The following is a 25,178-nucleotide window of genomic DNA, read 5'->3' as shown; positions in this document are numbered from 1 at the left end:
ACGTGATGCTACTCTGACTATGGGAAAAAAATTCTTTTTTCTCAGGATACTGGAAGGAAGGCAGGAAAAACTGATACAGCTATCATTAAACATGTCAGTTTCTTCATTCCATCTTATACTGACACATCCAGCAGAATAAAGTAGAGATAACAAGTCTTGGACCTCAGTTCTGAATTCCTTTTCAGACTCTTCCAGCTCGAGTTGACACTGTGGAAGCTGCCCCAGTGGGAACTGGTGTATTTCCTTGGAAGTTCTGCTGATAAGGAATAAATTAAGCAAGATCAAAGTCTTTGATCAGACTTTTTAGATATGATTCATATCCCATCTTCCTCTACCACCTTATGATACAGGTGACAATACACAAAACTGCTTTAATTTCTGCACCATGGTACAACCTAATGAACAGAGAGGGACTGAACAAAAAAAACCCCACGTTTTCCATACATTCTTTTTAACACAACTTTAGGGGAATCCCAAGCCATTCCAGAACCAAAAGATAAACTTCATTTTAGCAGCAAACGTTTCTTCTTTCCCATCTGGACTGTAGAGAGTTGTGTTCCAATGCCCTCTAGTGTGCCAAGTTAAATTTGCCTCTGATTGTCTCAGGCTATAGGCATTCAAGGACCATTCATAAGCACATAAATCAGCTTTGCTGGTTGCCTTAATTGACATATTCCTCCAGAAAAGGGACCAGAACTCTATAATGTCTGATGATAGACTCTGGAGCCCACCCCATCTTCCCTGGCCAGTAGTTAGAGACACGTTGTTTGTGTCCTGCTGTTTCTTCGCAGTTTCTTTCAAAGCTGGTCTCCTTCATTGCCATCATAAACATGAAAATGGGTGAACTTGATGCCTCTCAAACATCTAACTTGTCCACTGGTGGGTTGCCTGCTTGTGCTACTGGACATCTTATTGCTAAGTTTTATATTTTTCCCCCATCAATGTGGCTGCAAAGAATGTTCCAGGCTTTTGACAAAAAGCTTTTTTTTCCTCTTACAGTCAACCTCTCTGATCCTGGTGACACCAATGCTTGCTATGAGCTATCCATTTTCAAGAACCTTTAACAACTTATGTGGGAAAACAGGTATGTGACAATAAATCTCACCTACTGAAGCACAAAGTTTTGCCTGCATTCTCACTCTCAGGGGCTGTCTATTCTTTTACCTGTCAAGCTATCTATCTATCTATCTATCTATCTATCTATCTATCTATCTATCTATCTTTATCTATATGTCTATCTTCTTTATTTATAAATCTGTCTATCCATTCATCTGTAGATGGCATTTAACCTCCTAATACAAAGGAACTATAGTAAGCCATTGGTATCACTAGCATAACTGATTGTGATTGTAGCATAATGCTAGCAGCATAATCATAGAATCACAGATTCATAGAATCACAGATTGGTTTGGGTTGGAAAGGACCCTTAAAGCTCATCCAGTCCCAACCCCCTGCCACAAGCAGGGACACCTTCCACTAGACCAGGTTGCTCCAAGCCCTGTTCAACCTGGCCCTGAACACTGCCAGGGATGGGTCAGCCACAGCTTCTCTGGGCAACCTGTGCCAGCACCTCACCTCCCTCTCAGGGAAAAATTTCCCTAATATTTAATCTAAATCTACCTTTTTCAGTTTAAAGCCTAAAACAAGTATTGGAAAGTGGTATGCTTCATCAGTTCTAAAACCCACTGACTGAGTTTTGTTTTAAGCTTAAGCATATCCTGACACAGTGCTCCTCATTTCATTTACTGTTCATGTACTCTTCACCACTTTGGAGCTATATCTCTTTGAAAGTTCTCTGGCTGTCATTTTATGGATGTCAGCATTTCAGTTATGACTTTATCTTGTTAAGATGCATTGCTGGAAATATGAGTAATTTCTTTCCTAAGTAAGTGTGTAATCTTTGCATCCAACCATTGCTCAGAGAAGATGATTGTGACATTTGATCAAAGTGGCATAAGGAGGAATTTAATGTAGGCAAGCAACTGCTTTTTAAGATGCAGTTTATGAGTCAGATAATGGAAGGAGAAGTTGGTTTCTTACTCTGCTACAGTAAGTTTACATGAGTACAATGACCAGATACAGAAGCCTCCTACCACAAGAAAGATACTTGCCCACAACTGCCTCCCATGCTGCTGTCACCTGAGACTCTTGGATTATTACCACTCTCTTCCACACTCTGCTCCTGGGTTTTCTGCACTTGGGTCTTAGTTTAGAGCCTCATGGTCACAAAAGGAGGGAGATGGGATTCGTCTCAACCATGCCCAACGAGGACCGCTAAGTCCCTGCATTTGTGTGAGTAAATTACTACCCATGGCATAATCATCAGTTCAGGCTGACATACTCTGGCTATGTCAGCAAACACACTGACTTTTGTGGTTGCTTGTACTGCTGTAATGCAGCTAGTACCAGGGCTGCACACCAAGTTAAAGCCAACTGCGTCATCAGGACAGTCTAACTGTCCTTGCTTTGCAGTGACAACATATCCCAAGCTATCTGTCCTTATGCCTAACCACTATGCTTTGTTTTGCAGGAAAATACAGAGTATCTTCTTCAGAGCCATCCAGCTCTTCCTCTGAAAACACTTCCAAGGCATATTCTTTGCTTAACTGAGGCACTGCAAATGCTAAATCACATAGCTCTGAAAGGACCTCTGCCCTTTCCAAGACACACACAAAAAGTACCTGTGAGTCATCAAGAAGTGGACTGCTTCATTTTGAGTAAACTGCCTTGGTGCATTCTTCTGGAAGAATCATTTCTGGTTAACGTGTAAGGCAGGGAAGCTTTCAGAAGTGGAATTTTACAGGGGCTGCCAATCCCAGAAGAGATGACAGGGATTTGAAGGCCTCTAAGTGCTGGAAAAAGACATTTGGGAGTGAAGAATTCTCAGCCTTTAAGAGGGTGCTTAGCACTGTGCAGTACTGAGCCATGAGTTGCAGCTGTATAAACAGCTGTTGTCCAGTGGTTTTAGTATTTCCTCTATCAGCTCTCAGACTGATGCCAAATGCCTGTGTAGATAGATACACGAGTACCTCATAGCTTGTCTCTTGCCCTCATATAAGAGTTTGGAAAGTGCATAGGGTATAGCGCTCTCCACTTTCTATTTAAGACTTTCTGGAACTAAAGATTCACAATGAAGGTCCCTTTCAGATCTTCACTTTTAACTTGGGTAAAACGAAGACCATGATGATTCCTGCATGGTCTTCAGATGGAATGTACTGAAAGCTCTCTACTGAAAGCTCCATGTGGCACTATTTTTGAAGAAATGCAAGCTTTATATCCTTAACTATAGGTGTCCTTCCCTTGATATGTGGTAAGAGGGAGATGGTTGCTGCCCTCTACCACAGAGGGAACTGCATTTATCTAATGCATAGTAGTGTTAAGTATGTAAAGGATCTTTTGTGTAAAGTCTGTATGTTTGAGGGTCCTCTCAGAGGAGCATCACACTTGGAGGGCTCAGAGAGTCAACTCTGCAGTGAATGTAAACCACGATGTGCCAGGCAGGATGAAAGGTTTTATATAAATTATTGCTCTAATACTACATTTTTGGAAACAGCTATTTCCAAGCCTGTATACCTTTAAAGGCAGGACTCCTGCCTAAAGTGGAGGGCTATGAGAGAGCCTGCAAAGTATTTATAGTGCACAAAGATGTTACAAATCTTAATGTAAAATATAGTAGGTGTAATCATGAAGATTTATATTTGAGGCCATTATCAAACACTGCTGTTGAGTGGTACAGCCCCATATTGTCACTGGGGAATCAGGCATATGTCTAACAGTGGTGAACCCATTCCCAGGACTTTGGGATGAACCAGGATGTGAAACTGTTGACTACAGTTACAGGCATGTGCAATGGGTTGGTATGGGCAGGTAATGACTGAAAACAATAAACAAGCATCAATCAAATGTACTATTTATATTGAAAGGAATTTCTTTTTCCTTGAAGATGTTGATATAATACTGGAACTTGAGTACAGAGATTAAGAAATATTTGAAAATCCAGAATCTCTTTGAACTCCCTGGCCAGTGGAAACCTGAAAATCAGACCTTTCCACATTATTCCAACCAATATTTGCCTTTGGACAGCAATTTGATCTAACCCACTCTGGAATAAGCTTGTGCAATACTGACCTGCTACAGAATCATACAATCCCACCGTGTGGGACATAAGCTCTGAAGTACAAGTCCATATAGATGGCACAGTCACACCCACTTTATCTCTGCAGACATTTCATCCCTGAGGTTTCACCACACTGCCCAGTTTAGCTAAGCCTGTGTCTTGACTGTGTGTGAATGAGAAATCAGGATGCAATGTGATGCTGAGCTGTCTGGCACTGAAAGCTGTCTTTGGGTGGATCTTGAAAGGCAAGGTCCTTGCCAGCATTACAAAAGACATGACAATTCATGAAAGAGAAGCAGCTCAGAAATTAACTGTGCTGGTCTTAAACACCTGGGGCCAAGGCTTCACTTGTATTTATACACGGATCAGATATAAGGGAAGAGAAGAAAAAGTGGAAGGAAGTGCTGAATGGTGGAAGAAGGGAAAACAAATGGCAGCAACAACACTATACCCTTCCCAGCAGCAAGAACCAGGCAAGGTGAGAAGTGGGCTCATCAAAGCTTGCTGTCCTCGGGAGTCTCATGCTTTGAGCAGCTGGCCCAGTCCTTCCCTTTGTCTGGACCAAAGCCCAAACTCCTGCATTCACCTACCTTCTTGAAGTCGGGGCAGTCATGGGGATTGTTTCTTGATGAGTCTGTCACTCGTGTACCTCTCCGTGCTTAACTGCAAGGTACTGAGTTTGCAACAAAACCCTACCAGGTTCCACTGATCTCTAAAAGGGATTATTCACCTTTTATAGCATTGGATGGAGAACAGTCACTGCCTTGACACCTTCCTCATATATTCCGGATCAGGAAAAATAGTAAAGGAGGGGACTGTGACATACAGTTCTCTGAAGAACAGACATACCTTCTCTCTCATGCCCTGCATAGAGGTTTTGGACTGTGATGGTTGCTGAACAGCTCTTATATGTGCTTCAAGCTCAGATTTTACCCTCCATTTCTTAAAGACTTTGAGAACCTTCAATACAAACAATACAAAGAGCCCAGGACCATTTTATCCACACTAGAGTGGGCAGTGAAAATCAATGTGACCCAGAACCGTGGTTCACAAGTGTGCAGTTCTGGTACCTTTTGTTTGGGCCATGAAACCAATTATGTTTCTGGTGGCTCAGCAGTCTGGCCAGCATATTGACTCCTTACACTGTCCCAGGAAACATGTCCGGAAACAGCTGCGTTTTGGAAAGGTCAAGTTGGTTCTCAACAGCTAACAGGATTCCATGCCATTGAGATGACATGGGGCTGACAGGCAGACTCACACATGGACGTGTCATTGCCTTAGTACTTTCCTGTTAGAAAACCAGGGTAAAATATACAAAACAACCTACACAAAACCCAGGATAATTTCTTCTAACACTTTAACACTCTTTCCAAGTTCTTTTTAGCTTTTTCCTTGGGGTAAGTAGTGCTAATCCTCCTGCAATCTCTTCTTGGATCGTTCCTCCCTTTGCAGGGTAACAAACAGCGCACATCTCAGCACATTAGGTTTGGGGCTTTTTGTCAGGCAGGAAGGAGGTTTCCCTTTGTTAACTGAACTGGGGAGAAAAAATCAGCCCCAAGGGAAGGGGATAGAGCTGCTGCACAAAGGAAAGAAATGCTGTGTGTGAAAGGCAGTGTTGGCATCATGGTTGGTAGGTCCCTGCTCACCTGCCTGTCCTGCCCACAGTCTGGGTGAACCACATCAGCTGTATCCTGTGCTTTACCCTGGCTTTCTAACAGGAAAGTGCTAGAGAACTATGTGATCTGGGTGTATCTCTGCCCAGCTGCCGTCTCCTTGAAAAGGGTGCGTGCATTGCATGGGGTGACACTGCTCACTTCTTGTCGGCATTGTCCACTGTGCTGCAGGCAGGCCAGGCAGCTCCCTCCCTTCCTTGGGCAGCAGTCCATCTCCCACAGCTGCAGATGGAAGATAAAACCAATGTGTGGGTCAAATGAAAGCTTGCAGGATTTTTTTCCATATGCTGCTTGGCAGCAGCAGTCACTTCACTTGAAGCAGCGATCTCAGGAGAGGCCCCTTGTTTCCCCCTGGTCCAGCACTGCTGCAAGCATTGCCCAAATCATTTAGCCTGCAGCACTGGTGGCCAGCCAGGCCTGCACTGAGAGCCCCTGTTTAACTGTGTGTTTGCAGCAGTCAGCCATGCTGGGAAGGTGAGGTGTTGTGTTAACAGCAAAGCAAATATGTGTCCATGAGAACCGTCTACTTCCAGTCCCAGCCTTGGATGAGGAACAACCACGCAAGAGCCGTCTCACTGTGATGCTCTGAAGTGTTAGAGTCTTACAGCAGCAGATCTGGCAGTGGAGTCAGGAGCAGAGATATATGCGGTTGTTTGCAAGCAGCTGAGCCTAAGCTGAAGTCTGAAATGCCCTAGAAATCACTGTGGAAGTCTTCTCCACCCCTTTTGCCCCATGGAGCCTGGGCTGCAGACCCTGTTTTGCCCTGGCTGAGTAAGTGAATGAGGCAGGTTCACACCTTTGAGTGATGCCACTGCTGATGAGAAAACCCAAAAGAGAGAGGGCAGGCACCTTGCTTGAAAAGTACTGCTGTGACAGCTCCTCCTAGGGGATAGACTAAGCTTAGGGCTGGGAGCTGGCAAAACTACCCTCACTTTAAAGCTCAGGCAGTCTGAGCTGTACCTTTCACATCTCTCCCGTGGCCAAGAGCTGCAAGAAATGTTGATGACACCTGGTGGCTCCAAAGGATCTTCTGTAGGTTACAGGGGTCTTTTGCAGAAGCTAAGAGGATGTGGTGTCTGCATTCCCTATGATCCAGATCTCCAGTCTCCATTACCTTGGACCACTGTTGGTTCCAGTTCAATGCTGTGAGGTAAAATAGATGAGTAAGGCAAGCAAAGTATCAGCAGCTTCAAACCCATGTCAGGGTTGTAGGTCTGTAATGCGGCTCCACCACCCATATGGGCCTGGGGCACACAAGCAAGACTGATGTTCTGCACTGAAAGCCTGTGGGTGGAGGTTAGAGAGAAAGGGATTTGTTATCCAACAACGGAATTCCCAGTTCTCATGCAAGTGGTGTGAGTTAAGCAAGGGACAGTTGGAAACAGCTGTTTGCTTTTAGGAAAATGAATGCCCTAAATGCAAATTTGAACAGGAAATAAAGAGCTATGCATGCTTTGGCCTCGAGCAAAAATGACCAACACTTCAGCTACTGTTTGTGTTGGCACACAAAGCAGATCTTTTCCTTCATACAAGCGTAAAAATCTCATCTAGAGTTTCCAAAAACCACTTCTCAGAGTAATTTCAGACAGCAAGGCTGGCTTATTATAGTCCTTCTCCCAAGGGGTCAGAGTTAGGAGGCCTTCCTGGAACTGACCTGTATTCAGAAGTACAGATCAAACAAGGTCTCATGCTAGAAACTACAGTTAATCAGTGCTTCCGGGCAACTTCAGTACAGGTCTATTTAAGAAGCCTAAATAGAGATTTTCAGAGCCTTAGAAAGTCATTCTTTCAATATTCTGCTCCAATAGCTGTGACAAAGCTGCCTTTATTAGATGTGATGTTTGAGAGTCAAGAGATGCTGTCAGCTACATCCTACAGTGACTGATCCCAGGAAGTGTACAAGTTAATTGTAGCTCAGGCTCCCTGGGGAGAGGAGCCACAGAAGACTTCAGTGCTTAACACCTGACTTTTCCTAAGCTTGTAGCTCATGGGCTGAGTGCAGTATTTGCAATTAACCCATGGTGATTACTTTCATTTGAGCTCCAGGAGTTCCCCAAAACTACACTTCACCTGTGGCCATAGCATCTTTCATCCATTCCCAAAATGGACTTCTTGAGCAATTTCTGCAGAAACATTTGTAGAATCTTAACATATGTGCTTCTGTGTGAGTTTTTCCAGTGTTTTGAGGGGTTCTACCAATATTTAAGTTTGAACTGTCATTGAGAGTAAATGCATGGACTCTCAGCATTGTTGGACTGCTTCCTATTGGATGAAGAAAAGAAACATTCAAAGAATACACAAGGAAGGCAGTGTATGAACTTTCATTATACAACAGTTCTACGTAATGTTCTTGAACTGTGAAGTGTTACAGTGTAAACAGCTATTTGCTTATGTCATACATACACACATACATACACTGACTGGTCTTCGACAAGCTGTATTCATAATTTTTCACTGAAACCCAATGTGTCATGAACTATGGAATAATACCAGGCTGTGATTTATCCTCCTACAGCTCTTTATCTTCTCACCATCACAGAAATGAGGACGATGGTTAAGACAATGGTTCCAGCGATTCCACCAACTGTCAGTCCCAGGATGTTCCCATGGACCTGCCATGATTGACATCTCTCACCCGTAAAGAAGAAGGCTTGTCCTGATGGGCACCTGGGAAAATCGAGTGCAGATGAACATGGATCAGGAGTGTTGTCCTGTCCTATAGGTCCACACCAAGGACCTCACACTCAGTATCCTGGGTGAGCAGTTCCCATCAGAGGGGCTCATGTCACAACATCCCCACCTTATTTGGAAGCTACCTACATACCCTGGAAGCACCAGAGAAGGTGGTTTCTTTGCCTCCCCTTATGGTTTCTAGCTAAAACTGGTCACTGCAGTGACATGTTTTGCTCCTACTGTTCCTTGAAAACCTAGTGGCTTAGACCTTTGAAATGTGTAGCTCTGAATACTTAATAGCTGCATCATTTGCTTAAGAATTGTCATGGTTTAAACCCGGCCGGCAACACAGAACGACGCAGCCGCTTGCTCACTGCCCCCCCGTTCCTCCCCCCGCTCCCGGAGGGATGTGCAAGTCAAGGCAAGCAGGGAAGTGGTCTGTGGTACCTGCAGCTTGCTCTTCCTTTCACATTCACACAGACTCCGTCATTCTGACAAGGGTTTGGGTAACATGGGTCTTGCAGATAAGGCAGCTGGTCTTCAATGGGCTGTATGTCCTGAGCTGCTCTCTCCTGCCTTTCAAGAATGAGACCTTTCCTGAAGGCAGTTTGTTCAGCTTCAACAGGAACTTCAGTGTTACTGAGGTGACTTAGGTCTTTAAAAAAAGGAAAAAGAGGAAACAGACATCAGACAGGAGTGATGCTATATGTAGTATTCTTCATACCAGGGCTTATAGGCTGCTTTGTGAACTAGAGGGTACTTTTCCATTTTTCCTTTACAGAGCTCTTGCCATACAGAGCTCCTGCCATACCACAGCAAGTTCTTCATATTCAAAGCACAAAGTAGAAAATAATAGTTAGGTAAATCAGTGGTATTCTGTATTTCAAAAAATTATGCCAAGTATGGCTGTTCTGTTTGAAAATATGAACAATAGGGATGGCCTTTCAGTATGTTCAATGCTTAGAAATGGACACAGCCACTGGTTAGGGTGCTTAAAGCTGAGTCAGAAGTTAACCTTCTGTAACTTATTGCCATTTAGATTCCTCTGAACTCATAGTCACTTTAACCATCATCACCCATCTGAAACTAAGACACAGAAATGCTTTTAAAAGTTGATACCCATTAGAAGAGACAACGACTCAAGTGGCAATAGTTACTTGGATGCATGAAAAGAGATAGAAAGGATCACCAATTTGCTTTTATAAGATGAACCAGGAAGAGGGTCTTTACCGTTAAATTCTGCAAAAATAATTAGGTCATCATTTTTCAGAAAGCTTCTCCGTCTTAACTGGCTGTGGGATATGAAGCTATTCCACCCCAGGGACACACTCCTATAGCAATTGCATGACACATCAAAACTCCCAACAATTGATGGTTTCTCCCATATTGAGGTTTTATTACCATCTGCAAAGAGAATATAAGTGATGAATAAGAGCCACTTTATTTCTGCATTACAGTGTTAAATGGGACTCCTGCTGTAAAATCAAATTCAGATCTGAAATACCCAAACAAATCACAGAGGACTGACAAATTATGGGTGCCAGCAGATCATCAGATATGGTCTGCATGAAGGCTCTTAGTCCATATGAGGGCACTGAAATTCCACAACTCCCCTTCCCTTAAGGATGAACCAAACACAAGTTACCTCCTCATTGTCACCAGCTAAGAAAGAGCTCCCTTCTGTGTAAGGGTATTCCTTACTGTTTTTTTTAGATACATATGCTTTAGAATTTACCAGATCTTGTTCATTGCTATGGTTCTGTTAAACATATTCACACCTAAGGCTTAAAAGCTCCTACTGAAAAGGTGTGTACTAAGCTTCCACTGAAAAAAGCAAAGACGGGTGGAGATTCATCTCTAGTATTTTATTCTATACAAGCTCACTATTGTCCTGTTGTTCTTGCTTGTTTGAATTAACATACCCATGGGACATTCTAGGGCTGGATGTGGAACTATGGTGCTACATGCTATGTAAACCCAGAATTAAGAGGTGAAGTGTGAAAGTGTTCGTAATCTGCAGCCTACACCCAGCCAAGCAAGACAGGCTTCAGGTGGTGCAGACTGATCTCACAGGTATTTTTTTCTTAAATACAGCTACAATGTGAATGCTGTGAATTCAGACCATGTATGTTCAAACTAGCCAAGTCTCCAAAGTGCAGTTTTAACTTAAATTATTGCTGATTTAACAATGGAATACAGCACCCTGCTGTCATTACTCCATCCTGTGGTGATATGTCACCTATCAAAACGGGCAAAACACAGGTAGGATGGGAGCTGCCAGCTCTTAGAAGTCTGTATTTAGATTCAAACTCAGACATCCCAGGGACACTTTATAATAACACCAACCTTCTAGGTGTCACTTTTCACATTAGTTGAACTTTCATAGACAGGAATTATGAGTCGTACGCAAGAAAGTGTCCCAAATTGGGAAATACAGCCAAAGTTGCTCAACTTTTGAGTCCTATGTTCAATCCTCTGACTCAGGTTCCTTGGCCTTCATTTTCCCCATTCCTCCAGGCAGACATCACTTACCTGAGCTAACATCATCTGCGCTTGTGGTGAAGCTTCTGCTTGAGGACATCCTTTTCAGGATGTCAGGGTCCTGGTCCAGCACTGTGAGCACAGCTTGGCGGTTCAGAGCTGGCCACTCCAGAACACCATCGTTTTCTCCACTGCACAAGTGAAAGGCAATACGAATGTAGCCACTGATTCTGGAGTGGGGATGCAAACTTATGCCAAAACCATAACCCTCAGGGCTATAAAACCTGGGGCTTTGAATAACATCACTTGATGTGTTTTCAAGGAATTGGCTGAAGTTCCGAATGATCCACACAGCTGTGGGACAAGGAGTCTCTGTCAGCGTGACATCATCGATAGCAATCCCACCAGATGAAGAGGTAGGGTTGCCCTTTACTCCTTGGAAGAGGTAACGGAACTTCTTCTGAGCATTGAGGGTTACATGGGCAATTTTCCAGTTATAGTCATCATCCGCTTTGGTAAAAGAAAAGCAAAACAAAACATTGCCATCAGCGTGATTAGTGCTACGATGAAACAGCTTACCTCTAGCCACCCATTCCAGCTGCATTTTTGGACAACTGGACCTCTCACAGAGTCCTGAAGGCTAGAGATAGTAAGCTGGCATTGTGATTATAATATATTCACACTGCCTTACCATCTAAATGCGTTGGAGACATTGTATTAGGAACTCTTCACACATTAGCGAACGTTAGTCTCTAGCGTAAAGGGAACAGGCTAAGGGCCGAGTCATAACAAGTGGATAAGACCCAATGTGTTAGAATTAACTGTTATTGCCACTTTCTGCAAACTGCTGCAGGTTGATACAGGCAGGTTATCACAGGTCTTGGGTTTTGACATGACAAAGGCACAGTGCCATGGCTGAATTTGTCCCATTTTGCAAAATCACACGAACTGGGAACTCAGTTCAGATTTCCAGAACTACATATGTTTTTATATTTCCAACCATGTAAAAATCAGGCAGGGATTCTTAATAACTGCAGATGGGCACAGGTATTAACATCTGACCAGCTCACTGTTAGATAATATAGCCAGTGGAGATCTAGTCAACAGATCTCTAGCAGAGTTTGGGTCCGTCTCAGTCACTGAGTGTAACATTGTTAAGAACATTGTGACTTCTGCTGTTGAGCATCTAAATTACATTATTACAACCCACAGTTTCATTGCTAAATGCCCTTATATAATGCTAAAATCCATAGCCAATTGCAAGACATTCTGGTAACTTTAGGAAAATCTTTTGATTCCTGTGCCAATCCACTTCATTCATGGACTCAGTAAAGCACCTCTTCCCTCCCCACCTCTAATACTCTAGATATTCTTCATATTACCACAATTACCTTGAAAAGTTTGAATTTTCCTCAACTTGCGAACATTTCCAGTGCCATCATCCTCTTTAAGCCAAACAACCAGCTTGTCAGAAACGCTTCCTGTGGTCTTATAGAAGAACTGGAGGCACTGCTGAGTTCTCTTTGGATAAAGGATTCGAGACTCTAGGATTGCCACCTCATCTGCCTTGCCAGAGCTGGTGCTGAAGGACATGAAATAGCCAGCATCTGCAAAGAAAGTGTGGTGTTACTGTCTCTAGATTTCCTGTAGCTGCATGGAGCAAATGTACCATTTCAACTTCACTCTTGTAGTAGGCATAAGTGTAGCACTTGACATGAATAGTAGAGGAAATAGTATGTGATCACCATTCAGAATAGACCAGGATAAGAACAGGACTAGTAGTTTAGCATACGGCTAGCAGCTTATGTCAATGTTGCATTAGTTGGTCTGGTTGGATGTCCCAGGAATGTCAGAGATATAAGACAAAGTGTTCAGTGCTGACTGCAAGTAATTAGTAGATTATTTTTTTTATTTGATTTATACTCAAGATAATCTAAAGGTAAGATCTTGGAGATCGTATGCTATATTATCTTGCAAATAAGATAACTTCTTACCAGTGATAAAGGCAATAAAAATGGCCCGGGTATAAAACTAGCACTCTTCTGAACTTGCACATGAAGATCTTTTTTACAGCTTGCCCAAGGATATTTCAAAACTCAGTTTGAGGAAAATATTTAAGAGTTCTTGCCCCTCTAGTTTAATCTCCCACTAACCTTTTCTGAAGTGTTTTTACTTTACATTTCAAGGGTCTACTTTTATCCTGACATTTACAAGAGATTCAGTGTTTGCACATATACCTTACCTTGGTATCACGTGAACTTATTATAGAATCATGGAATAGTTTGGGCTGGAAGGGACCTTAAACCTCATCCAGTTCCAACCCCCTGCCATGGACAGGGACACCTTCCACCCGACCTGGTTGCTCAACCCCCATCCAACCTGGCCTTGAACATTGCCAGGGATGGGGCAGCCATAGCTTCTCTGGGCACCCTGTGCCAAGTGCTCACCTGCTTTAGGCCAGGATTAGCCCATTTTGTACTTAGGCAAAATTTACCAGAAAAGGAACTTTTTTTTTTTGGAGCCTGTACTAGTTTACCCTGTCTAATGACAAATCAGGCCCTGGCTTTTCAGAATTGCCTATTGGGATTTAATCTTTATTCTCTGTTGCAAGCCAGCATCCTGCAGCTTGACTTTGGCTGGCTCTATCTTTTTCTTCCTCCGAAGACCAGAAAAATTACCATATGAGAAAGAAAATTATCCTTAAACTTCTGTCATAAAATACTTTGTAACTTTCTTCTACCTCCAGAACTAGCACTCCTCAAGTTTAACTTCTCATTCGCTTTGCAAACAGAGCAAACAGAACATTTATGAGTGGCTATGAGGTCCGTTTTATTCAGTAACCCAACTCTTACTCAGACCTGGGAAGCTGCAGTAAATCCTTTTCCAGGTTATATTTAAAAGTCCATTAGTTAAGATTGTTCTTTGTCCCGCTTTATCTTATCATAGAATCATAGAATGGTTAGGGTTGGAAAGGACCTTAAGATCATCAAGTTCCAACCCCCTTGCCATGGGCAGGGACACCTATTGGTGTGGGGAACATTCCACTGTGTTGAAAAAGATTAACAAGAGCAGAAGTTCAACCATAAACTGACACTCACAGGGCCAAGACACATGAAAAGAAAAAGGGCTTTTTGCTTAACTAGAAATGCTACAACTCGGCTGTTTGCTAGATAATATCTTAAATACGGTCCTATATTCCTGTGTTTTCAGAGTAGCTGATGCTGGGTTTTCTCAAGGGTTGACTACAATAACAGGTTCAGAAAAGATTTTAAAGATGCTGTATTTAAAGCACACCATACCAGTACAGACATGCACAAAGGACCATTACTCCAGCTAACAACCCCTTTTCCATAGGAAAGCATTCTGTTTAGTTTATTTACCTCTGCAATGCCCAGAAAGTGTGTGGTCTTCCTGCCCTGCAGCACTGCTCTGCTGATGTACCCAGTCTAAATCATCTTTGGTGCCCTGAATCATGCCACAGATATTTTCAATCTCAAAAGAACACTGGTCCAAAAAAGTGTGAGTTGAAGCTGAAAAAAAATGCACACACAGTTACTTCAAAAGTAGTATTTCATTTCAATTTCTGCTCCAATTTTAGGGTGTTTTGTTTAAAGCAGTATAGACAATCAGTAAAAAAGACGACCCACAGCACAGGCAAGCCCGAAGACTCAAAAGAGGTCAGATATGATTCCTGGAGGGATTCCCTGCATAAAGGTAACAAGAGTTGACCACTTTGCAGAAGGTTAAACTCCCATGCGGCAGCTGAAACACAGTGAGTGCTGGTAGCTATCTTTGTGCCTACTTGCAAGCCTTGGGGAAACAAGTCACTTCATGAACAGTGCTGGTGTATTCAACCATTCCTCAGCTGGAAGTTACGGTTCTGCATGGCTCACTTGTCTGCTTGGTGAGTACGAGCACTGTTCCTCCACTTCAAGCAAAGTCCACTCAGTTACCTTGGACCAGTCCAGCTGAGTTTGCCTACAAATTAGTGCTTCTGTTGACAGATCATGGGGACAATAACTCTCACTAATAATCACATGTGGTGATAACATCTTCAATCAGCTTAGCAACCAACTAGACAGTGTTGTACTCCAGACTTAGCCAATCTCAGGTGCAAAATAATCTAATAAAGACCAAACATCAGTAACAAAAGGAGACGTACAGTTGTATTCATGTCAAAAAAACACAATGAAGCTGCCCAAACATGAGCAGAACACAACCACACGTCTGAACCCCTAGGAGCAACACAGAAGAAAAGATATGAATGGATTGACTTTCATTGAGTCATCAAACTTTTACAAAAGTAATGAAAGTTAGCAGAGCCAAAGAGAGGGGAGAGAAAGGAGTAAACAGTTTGGGTCTTTATACCACAGGTCCTCTCCCATACCTCCCCAAGATCATCCAAGAAAAGTTTTTGTCATTTTAGAGATATAAGGGAGGTGAACCAGCCAGGCTCAAGTACCAACAAAGAAACAGTTTGCCACGGTTACAGTACGACTTACTGCAGTTATACATGTGATTCAGTCTTTCCAGGTCAATGGCACTGAAGTCTAGACGTTGTCCAATTACATTATCAAATTCTGGTATCTTTGCTGTGATTGTGGGGATGCTTTCATTTTTGTTAAATGAAAATGGCTGATAGTGCATCAGTGATTCGTAGTCATAGGGGGTGTTCAGGTCAGTGATGGAGCTGTCGTCGTACTTCACAAAATTGTGCTCTCTTCCTGGTAAAAGAACAGAAAAGTGCTTCATGCTTAGAGAAATTGGAAAGAAAATGGCTTTAGCATGACCCCTTGGATAGTTTTATGAAGCAGAATTTATACATCCAAAAGCAGTTACTTTACAATGAAATATTCAAATTTAGCAAGATTTGCTTATGAAGCCATTTGGACGACAAAGCAGTGTCTTTAGATTGCAATTCTGCACTCTTACATGTGTCTTCAGTAAGTTCAAAATCAAATATCAATGTTCTGTAAAGGATGGGATATACAGGAGGTCAGATTAGATGGTCTGATAGTAAGCATCCTAAGGAATTGAATTTAAGGATTAATGTGCTCCAATCTAGAGCCTGAGAATACTGATGCAAATATTAGATCACATATGAACAAGTAGAGGCCCTGGTGCCCTCCAGTCATTAAGGAGACAAGTATGACACTCCTGGAATGGCTCCAGGTTCTGTTGTTATTTGAAGCAAAGAACACATTAGCAATGGAGGTGTGTGTGTGGGGGGGGGTGTTTTTATCCTAGATTGACAATATTGCTATGATATTTCTATTGAAATGTCTTTTAGAAACACGTTTCTCATGGTTTCTTGGTCAAGTAATTTCTTCTTAGGAAAAGTTTTTCATTATGAAGGTGTCTGCTAGGACAAAGAAAGTGAGACACTTCACATACTTTGGTGTGGAAGTATAAGGAGACTTTCTCCAAGAACAAACAGCACATGACTGGACTGGTGGATAATTACAGCTTCTCTGTGTAAAGACTGCCCTTCCCTTCTGCAAGTCCATTCTGTGTGCAAAGATCTTCAGTCCAAGGTCTGAGATTACATAAGAGCTTGTGATTGTTTTCTTACAGATACTTGAATCACATCTTTTATCTAAAAGAGTGAGAATCTTGCTGATTGAGTGCTATCACTTTTAATAGCTGGGGAAAATACCTTGGCAGAGCACAGGCTTGTGGCTTGTGTAATGATCATTACCAGGCAAAGGGTAACTTCTATGTGTTTTTAAGAGAAATAAACCATACTGCAAGGTGGCATTTTCATTAGGCTGTCCTGTGGGTTTTCTTGAAGTCTATCAGTCTATCTGTCAACGGCAACATGAATAGAGGATCTCTTCTTGCCAGCTAGCTATCTGCATTGCAGTTTATGAGAATTCATTATGGCAAAAAAACTGCTACCATGCTGTTAAATCTGGGGTTGCTGATCAGAATTACGCGAATAGATGTGCACAGCCACACACCAGAGAGCACCATCATATCAGCCTTATTCCTCTTTAGAGAAACAGGCATCTTTCAAATTACTATAGCAGAAGTTTTCTACTTAACAAACTTGCCTAACTGGAAAATGAGTTTTTATAGTACTGGATGGAAACCTACAGAACTGACTGTAGTGATATCAGGACTGTAGTGATATCAGGACAAAATAGAGTCACACTAAAGTCCATCAGCTTTATCATTTTTTTAACATTCCTGATTTGTAACTACTGAATACACCACAGATACATTAGGAGGATTCGGTGACATATTCTTTTGGAGGAGGAAGAAAGTGAAAAAGCATGGAGAACTGGCACTGTTTTGTAGAACTTTTCCATACCTCTGTACATCATGGAGCCCACAACAGTGCATTATAAGTACATTGTAAAACTTCTTGCTTTAGAAGTAGTTAGTTACAGTGTGCAGAAAAAAGGGGTCCAAAAGTCAGTCTAGATACTATTAACATCATCATTATCTTCATCAAGATGACCCAAGATAAGATCAAGTTAGTAATAAGCTGAATTGATTTTAGCGCTAATCCTGACAATAAAAATGGTCTGCAAAATCAATATCCCCATTCTATCTACATTCTATCTTAGCCACTCCAAAAGACATTACAGACTACCGAGTAAAGGCAAGTAGTAATGCACAAGACCATTCAACTTGGAACAATTTAAAATACCAGATACTGCTCTTAGAGGTCAGCAGAAACTGCTCATACCTCAGTTCTTACCTATCCAAAAGAGAACACAGCATTCTCTGAATCTTGTTCTTTTCTGATGACTATTTTTCATGTAGTTTTCACTTATTTGCAAGGGTGGTGAGTGCCTAACTCTGAAGACTGAAGAGATGAGCTTGTCCATGCAGAATACGAGCAATGGCAGGGCACCTTTGCTGCACTGCTGCCATTACTGGCATTGCAAAGCACCACCAATGGGAACAAGAGTTTACAGCTGGTGTCGTTGCCAGCACGCCTTTCAGATTTTGTTATAGACTCCCATTCACTCTTCTTCGAATAAGTGATCATTAAGTTGTACAGAACCAGTTCTTATAGAAGATAGCAGGGCAAACTGCCTGGGGACCAGGGGAACTGTGGAGACTCTGCTGAAACTCATAAAGCCACTGAATCTGACAATAATAAACCTGAAAGCAAGATCCTGCAGCAGTAGAGCAGGATAGAGCTCTGGTTTATGTGTCCCACCTGAAGTAATAACTTTGAGGCTTCTCCATGTTCACAGTAAATCTTCCCAGTTTCAGGAAAGCCTGAATATCTAAGTATAAAAATCTTTCATATTTTGAGACGACCTTTGATTAAAGAAAAGCAACTTCAAAGCTCACCATCCCACTAAGTTTACAACTTACATTACACGGCAAGAGAAAACAGGTTCACAGGGAGGGGAAGCAATTTGCTCAAAATCAGAGAGCAGACCAGTCCTGGGGCCAAGGGGAAATAAAGTCCTCTGACTTCCAAGCAGGGCCTCTCTCTTCTGGCCTTAGACAGTCTCTGGTCAAAGACTAGAGGAGTTGTAGCGGAATCCCACTAAACGTACAGACAGATTTACAGTGGTCTCCGGTGTGGCCCAGTCTTTCTAAAATCATAACTTTAAGAAGGTCTTAAAATCTAGGGGGGAAATAAGATACTGATGAATCCACACTTGACAAAATCTGACTTGAAGGTCAAAACCCACCTTCAATAATTTCATCCCACCAGATCGTCACATAGTCATCCCGGTCCGTCCTCGACTGCTCATGGTAAAATCCTAAAGCATGCAGGACCTCATGTTCCACAATTGCTCTGTAGTCACACCCTGCCCCAATAGAGAGGCTCTGTCCTGTCTGTTGGTCCCCCACTAGGGACCAACACCTGAGAAAGAGAAAGATCTTATTGTCTGTTAAGGAGCATTTTCTCTAATCTATTTAAGTTCTCAGTCTGCTCTTTGGATTTAAAGTAATATCCAAAGGGTTTAAATATAAAAGAAGTGACATAAATCATTATTTAGATGCTGATCTTGATATTTTACAGATACTCTGCTCTGAAAGCAGACTAAACCCTTAAAACACACTCACTATCGCTTGCATGAGGCTAGCAATACTACAATAAACTGGCTTTCCACAGCTTTTTTTTTTTTAACTGTTTTCCAAAGATTTCAAAACCTAAATTTTGGTTATTCACATCCTTGGTAAGTTAAGAGAATGTACATGGGAGTTAATTCACCCACCACTGAAAGGGACAGCAACCCTAGGCAGGAAAGCAAAAGCAGTTGGTGAAAACTCGGCAATGCTGAGATTCACCTCATCAAAGAATAACCATATACCCATTCCAAGTTCATCATCTAAATATCCTCTGCAGTCAGCAGAGGGAGGCAGCTGCTTGCAAGCTTTGTGTGTAAGAAAGTAAGATGGATTGCTTTCTTGGTGGCCTCTTTTTCTCTGCCGACAACAAACCTAGACTAAACTTTTAGGCTCTAAGTCAAGTGAAATAAATTCCCAGTTGATTCTCCACAGCAAAACTAAACAGAAGTTGGTATAAACCTTACCCACTCTCTTTTGTAAAAAATATGAAGGTGCTCTCTCCTTCATAAGGCTTAAAATCAACGCAAGACTTAAGACGGAACATTTCAAACGCCTGGAGAATTACTCCTTTGGCATTCAGATCTGGAAAACATGCATCAGGAGAGTACCTTTAGTACAACACAAACTGCAGATCATTCATTCTGAAGAGATAAAATATGCACACAGATATACATGTAGGACCAAAAGAAAATGATTGAAAGAAAAATAGAAAAGAAAAATTAATTTGATTAAATTATGTTTTGCTATGACAGCTGTAGAGGAAAAAAAATGGGTTTGATATAAAGGAGCCACCTTGTTATTAGTGAATTTTATGTGACAGAACCAGTTCTGGAAAAGCCACCTAGTTATTAGTGAATTTTAATGTGAAAGAACCAGTTCTGAAAAAGACAGGTGTTTTTTATCACAGTGACACCAGTGCAGATAAGGATGGGAACTAAAGTCTGCATAATGTATTTGCATTACCTAGGTTATCAGCCAGAATATAGGGAATGGGGAACTTCCATCTGTAGCTCTCATTTCTTAGGGCATTTAAGGGTTTTATCTGAAAAGGGAATTAGCAGCTGGTGATGCATCTGTGGTGAGGATATAGGCTGATTTGTACTAAAAAAAAGACAATTAGGATAAGTGATAAATATAAAGTTTTTAATTACTTACAGGGAGCAAGATATCACCCTGAAAGAGGTCCAGTCCAGCAGCTGAAAAGTAATTTAATGACAGATAATGTAAATGAAATATCAAATATTGACTGTATTTCATCTCATAAACCATATTGAGCTTACTTATGCAAGATAAATGTCCTTGAGCATTTACAGAAAATAAAGAAGGACCAGCATCTTCATTCTGAAATATAGGGACAGGCCTAAAAGTAGCAGTAGTTTCTACTCAACATTTGCTACCCAGCAATGGCTGCACTTTTGGTGGCAGAAATCTGGTGGAAACCATTATCCTTGTCTGGTTTGATAACCTCTTGCTTGCTAGCAGTCAGTCATACCATGAGACAGTGCTCTAGAGAATATGGTAATATTGAGTAATGCATCAGGAAGAATATCATACAGTGCAAAATCATCAAAGAATATATGGAAATTTGTATTACAAGAAATATAAAAATAGAGGAAGACAGTAGAGTGTTGTCCTGATAAACCACAAGTGTGTTGTGTCTTTTCTATTTGATTTCCTTACCACTTATTCAGAAGCTCAATAAACATATAAGGTCTTTTCCATTTTGTAAAACTTCTATATAATTATATAGAAAACATATATAAGGGCGGGGGAAGCTAGTGGAACTTGGGGTTTTTCCGATCGATACAGTGTGATACTGCCTTACATCATGGATCCTGTCCAAACTTCTCTGCATCCCATGTTTACATAGGGTTACAATACTAGGATAGATTTATATGTTATACCCGGAAGATGGTAATTCAGAGCTCACTTAATTATATTTCTCCTGTTACCATGAACTACCTGACCAGCAGTCACCTGTGTCTTTTTTACCACACTGAAAAATTCATGGTTTTGCTCATAATTTTTCAGGTTTTACAAGAATTTAGATATGAACTCACCTAAGTTTATTTCTGGAATGTCTTTGATTGTATCACCAGCATCAAAATCCGCTGCTGCCAGACAGACAAAACATCATGTGTTCAGATGTGGTGGCACACAGCAAGCAGATGAAAATGCTTCAAAACTCAAAACAGCTCACAGAGCACTTACCATCTTCACGGGAGAGGTGCCTGACCTGAAAGAGAGTAAAATACAGCCATTATAAGGTATGAGATGTCTGTGTACTGAAAGGACCCTGTAGAAGTCAGGTTTCTACTTACAGAGACTGAAGTAGCATAAAGAAAGTGTAATAGAAGCACTAGGCAGAGTGGGAAGACATTGGAGCTCATTTTTGCAATGGAAAAAGAAGCTGGTCCCTCTCATCTCTTGCAGTATATAAAGCATGCTGCTAAGCTTTCCACAGAACATCAGCCAACCAGCTTCTATCTTTCCACCTTTGTAACATTATTATAACATCAAGATTTTCTTTGTAAATGGCAGGTGATGGCATTGCTGTTGTTGATTACCAAAGTCCACTTTGGAGGAATATTACAGAGAAGAATGTGATAACTTCATGTCTTCAGTGCACTTGGTGAAAGTCTTACCCAGGCTTTGTGTGCAATCTCAATTTGGTCCAAAGTTGCTGGCTCCCTCCACCTTGCTTGTTATTTGTCAGCATTATGATCACAACTACACAGGAGGAAAGCCAAATGCTTAAGCAGAATTATTATAGGTTTATAGAACTCCAGTGACATTAGAATTTGGCCCAGTGCTGTTTTCAAGTAATAATTAACATCACATTGTAAAGATTAGAGATCATAGAATAGTTAGGGTTGGAAAGGACCTTAAGATCATCTAGTTCCACCCCCCCTGTTATGGGCATAAAAGAGAGATTATTATGAATGCCCTGACAGTGTTTTCCCACAGCTGATCCCATCCCAGGACTGATGCCCCAGTACACAAGTGGCCATTCTTTGCCTTCATAGACAGTTACATATATCGGTAAATCCTTGGCCTTCCAACCTGATGTTTCTTTCATTTGGGGTGGGCTTCAGAGATGACAAACACTTATCCTCCACTTTGCTATCTTCTTTCTCAGGAATATGTATCAGGGAAGGCATATGGGCTAACTGAGCAAGGCTCCACAAAGCTCTGTATCTCCCACAGGTCTTGCATCATACCTGTTGCAAATGTCCCATGTTCCGTGGAGCGTCTCAATGCCTTCAATTTAGGCAATTGAATCCTATTTCCTCATTTCACATCTGAAATTACAAGGAATGAAGGTGAAGATGTCCACCTCTATGCTCAGCAATAAAGTAGGAAAAGTCTTGTACCACAACATAATCACCCACAGCACAATAGAGAGAGCTTGAGTAGGAAGACAAGAAGTGCTGTGGAGGTGCCTCACACACGGCTTCCACTACCAGCAAAAGACAAGCATTTCTCAAGATAAATCATGTAAAGGCTGTTTTCACAGTTGAGCAAAGAGAGTCAAAACACAGCACAAAGTCCATGATTTGCAGATATGTAGCAGCAGACATGAGAAAGGAACAAAATCTGGAGCAAAATCAGAGTAGTCTTAAAACATTCGGGTTTTAGTCCCCTTAACTTAAAAATTACCAAAAAAACTAAAGAGAATGTCTATAAATAAGCATTAAGTAGGCATAAATTTGAGTTTGTGGAGGACTATGGTTATATGGCCATCTCATGGGAAGAAGGGGAAACTGGAAGGGAGAGCTGCAGGCATGCATGGCAGGGGATCCTGGGGTTACTGAGCTGTATGGGTACTGGGGTGATAGAGTAGAGGGCCTAGGTCAGAAGTGATCTGAATCAGGGCTGGGAGGTGAGGGGAGAGGGTGGAAAGGCTTGTGGAGAAGGAGGAGGCATGGAGCAGATCCCCAGTGGTTGGACAGAAACAACTCCCAACCTTCATCAGAGAGCAATGTAACACTGCCCTTGGTATCAAAATTAGTATTCAGATGCAGACTAGAACCTTATAAATGTGACCATATTCAATCTAATATCTAGAAATTAAGCTGAACCCATTTATAACTGGAGACTAAATGCAGTCTCCTAACCAGCCATTGAAATTCTTAACTACAATTTCACCCAGTAGCTGCAAATGTTCTGGAGACCACTGGCACCCATTTGACACAGTGAAACTGGATTTCCCACAGTGAACTGCTCCTGGTACAAAGCACTGCTCAGGGAAAGCACAAAGAGCCCTCAGATGCTTTTCTTATTGCTGAAGGGGACTTGGAAGCACTGCTGAGTGCCCTACATAACCTGCAGAAAAGCTGGGCCATTCTGTACACCAGAAGTGTAGACTGCCCTTTGCATCTTAGTAGGCAGCACACGTTCCTGGTTGAGCCTTCATGGGAAGCAACTTTCCCATCTCACGGTTCTTGCCATTTCAAAAGTTTCTCCATTCTCTGCTACAATGAAAACAAAAACTTTGCACTTTTTTCCCCATGAAAACAAGGGGGAAATCCTCCTGCCAGGAGAGTTCACAGCCTGGCATTCACAGTCCTTGGTCATGAGGAGTGAGTGGATTGTCACAGTGTGCCCTCAACTGTCCTCTCCTATCTCAGATCAGTGCTCTGCCCCCTGTACTATGGTCAGGTCTCGTTTAATGATTAGTTACCTATACAAAGTGTTTTCACCTTGCAGTCACTGACATTTTCCAAAGGAAATTTACTTCAGAAGAGTGATAGATACATCCCACCCACCATTAGTCAGCAGTGATGGATTACTTCACAGCCGGTGGGGACGAGCCCATCAGAAGAGCAGTGTATCACAAGTATCTCCTGAATCTCATACTGGAACCCTGAAACCCATACTGGAATTCGTTTTACACACCAAAGGGAAAGCTGGCCAGTTTCTAGTCATGTTCTTTGTCAGCTGAAGTGCATCCTGTGACCTGTTTGCTTGGATGGTGGTTGTCTGGTGCCCCACACCCTTGCTAATCTGGGAACAGTCTTAAGGAAACTGCCTCTAAGCCATATTCTGTTCTCATGGGCACTAACTCTGGAGTTCCTCAAGAGAAGCGAAAGAAAGCTAGATTTACACCGAACACTTGATCAGACTTTCATAAGATAAACCACACCAGTGCTGTACTGTGCCAAGGTTTGCCAGCAGTTCAGATACGAAAGAACACTTTCACTTATATAAGGAAGACAAGGACCTGTTGGAGTGAGTCCAGAGGAGGCCCCAGAGATGCTCAGAGGTCTGGAGCAGCTCTGCTCTGGAGACAGGCTGAGAGAGCTGGGCTTGTTCAGCCTGAAGAAGGCTCCAGGGAGACCTGAGAGCAGCTCCCAGTGTCTAAAGGGGCTGACAAGAAAGCTGAAGAGGGATTTTTTTACAAGGGCCTGTAGGGACAGAATAAAGAGCAATTGCTTTAACCTGAAAGAGGGGAGATTTAGATTAGATATAAGGAAGAAGTTCTTCACTGTGAGGGTGGTGAGGTGCTGGCACAAGTTGCCCAGAGAAGCTGTGGCTGCCGCATCCCTGGCAGTGTTCAAGGCCAGGTTTGTTGGGGCTTTGAGCAACCTGGTCTAGTGGAAGGTGTCCTTGTCCATGGCAGGGGGTTGGAACTGGGTGAGCTTTAAGGTCCATTCCAACAGAAACCATTCTATGATTCTATAATCTGTATATTCCAATTTTAAATATGATTCTGAAGACTGAGCAAGTACGTCAGTTTCACCTAATTGCCTCAATGTATCCCCTCTGTATAGGAAGTGTCTCTCCTGACAGCAAGGATATTTTCAAGCTTCATCACACTGGGGATTTCCCAATACCCTGTTGTTCCATCTATGGGTTTGCACTTTTCTGTCAGTCTGGGAGCCAGCTGATACAAATAGCAGAGATCATGTGGAGAATGATGACTGAATGGCTGCCTGATGTTGCCCTGAGCTCCACTGCTGTTTCCAGCTACGTGCCGGTGCTTGGATGTGCTCCCATAAGCATCGCTGTCCTTCTGCAGTAAGTTCCCCTACAAATACCCAATAAAGCTGCTTATTTTCCAGAACTGCTGATGCATTTGCCCTCAGCAAACTTCTGACTCCTTACATTTTAAACATTTTTCTTCCCCCTCCTTGTAGCTGAGCAGTTATTTATCTGTCACTAGCCACGAGAGGCAGGAAGCTGCT

The 25,178-nt window shown here is 42.2% G+C and overlaps 2 protein-coding genes across 6 annotated transcripts in view; one reads left to right on the top strand and one right to left on the bottom strand.

The window, feature by feature from the left end:
• The window catches only part of ADGRF5 (adhesion G protein-coupled receptor F5), a 48,943-nt gene extending 45,036 nt beyond the window's left edge, over window positions 1-3,907 (top strand). For all 4 annotated transcript variants that reach the window (XM_061372304.1, XM_061372305.1, XM_061372303.1 and 1 more), the window contains 2 exons: window positions 1,000-1,084; window positions 2,531-3,907. In XM_061372304.1, coding sequence (XP_061228288.1) covers window positions 1,000-1,084; window positions 2,531-2,610 — 165 coding nt within the window. In that variant the 3' untranslated portion in view covers window positions 2,611-3,907. The remainder of the gene's footprint in view (window positions 1-999; window positions 1,085-2,530) is intronic.
• Window positions 3,908-7,712: 3,805 nt separating this feature from the next.
• On the bottom strand, window positions 7,713-21,841 carry MEP1A (meprin A subunit alpha). 2 transcript variants are annotated; one of them, XM_061372301.1, is made up of 14 exons: window positions 21,312-21,841; window positions 21,202-21,226; window positions 21,051-21,104; window positions 20,146-20,186; window positions 19,954-20,032; window positions 19,455-19,572; window positions 18,606-18,781; window positions 15,447-15,668; window positions 14,325-14,474; window positions 12,336-12,551; window positions 10,996-11,454; window positions 9,694-9,867; window positions 8,911-9,118; window positions 7,713-8,457 (listed from the first exon to the last, which is right to left on the bottom strand). In XM_061372301.1, the coding sequence occupies exons 1-14, from the start codon at window positions 21,378-21,380 to the stop codon at window positions 8,310-8,312; spliced, it is 2,139 nt and encodes a 712-aa protein (XP_061228285.1). In that variant the 5' UTR covers window positions 21,381-21,841; the 3' UTR covers window positions 7,713-8,309. The 2 variants fall into 2 exon arrangements, with proteins under 2 accessions (XP_061228285.1, XP_061228284.1); XM_061372300.1 differs by lacking the exon at window positions 19,954-20,032 and having other exon boundaries at window positions 21,051-21,839.
• Between the last annotated feature and the right edge of the window lie 3,337 nt (window positions 21,842-25,178).

The sequence above is a fragment of the Neopsephotus bourkii genome, unplaced genomic scaffold, assembly GCF_033783945.1.
Source record: "Neopsephotus bourkii isolate Nb327-2 ecotype Australia unplaced genomic scaffold, CSIRO-AGI_Nbou_v1 NB_1600, whole genome shotgun sequence".
NCBI classification, from domain to species: domain Eukaryota; kingdom Metazoa; phylum Chordata; class Aves; order Psittaciformes; family Psittacidae; genus Neopsephotus; species Neopsephotus bourkii.
Note: the sequence above shows the minus strand (reverse complement) of the source record. Positions and strands in the feature narration are given on the sequence as shown.

Bases quoted from the DNA above. Each gene is read 5' to 3' on its own strand.
- MEP1A (XM_061372301.1), bottom strand. From the start codon at position 21,380: ATGAGCTCCAATGTCTTCCCACTCTGCCTAGTGCTTCTATTACACTTT. The intron at 15,669-18,605 runs GTGGGTTTTGAC...TTCTTTTACCAG, and splicing joins GTGGGATGAAATTATTGAAG to GAAGAGAGCACAATTTTGTG. The intron at 14,475-15,446 runs GTAAGTCGTACT...ATTTTTTTTCAG, and splicing joins GAATCACATGTATAACTGCA to CTTCAACTCACACTTTTTTG.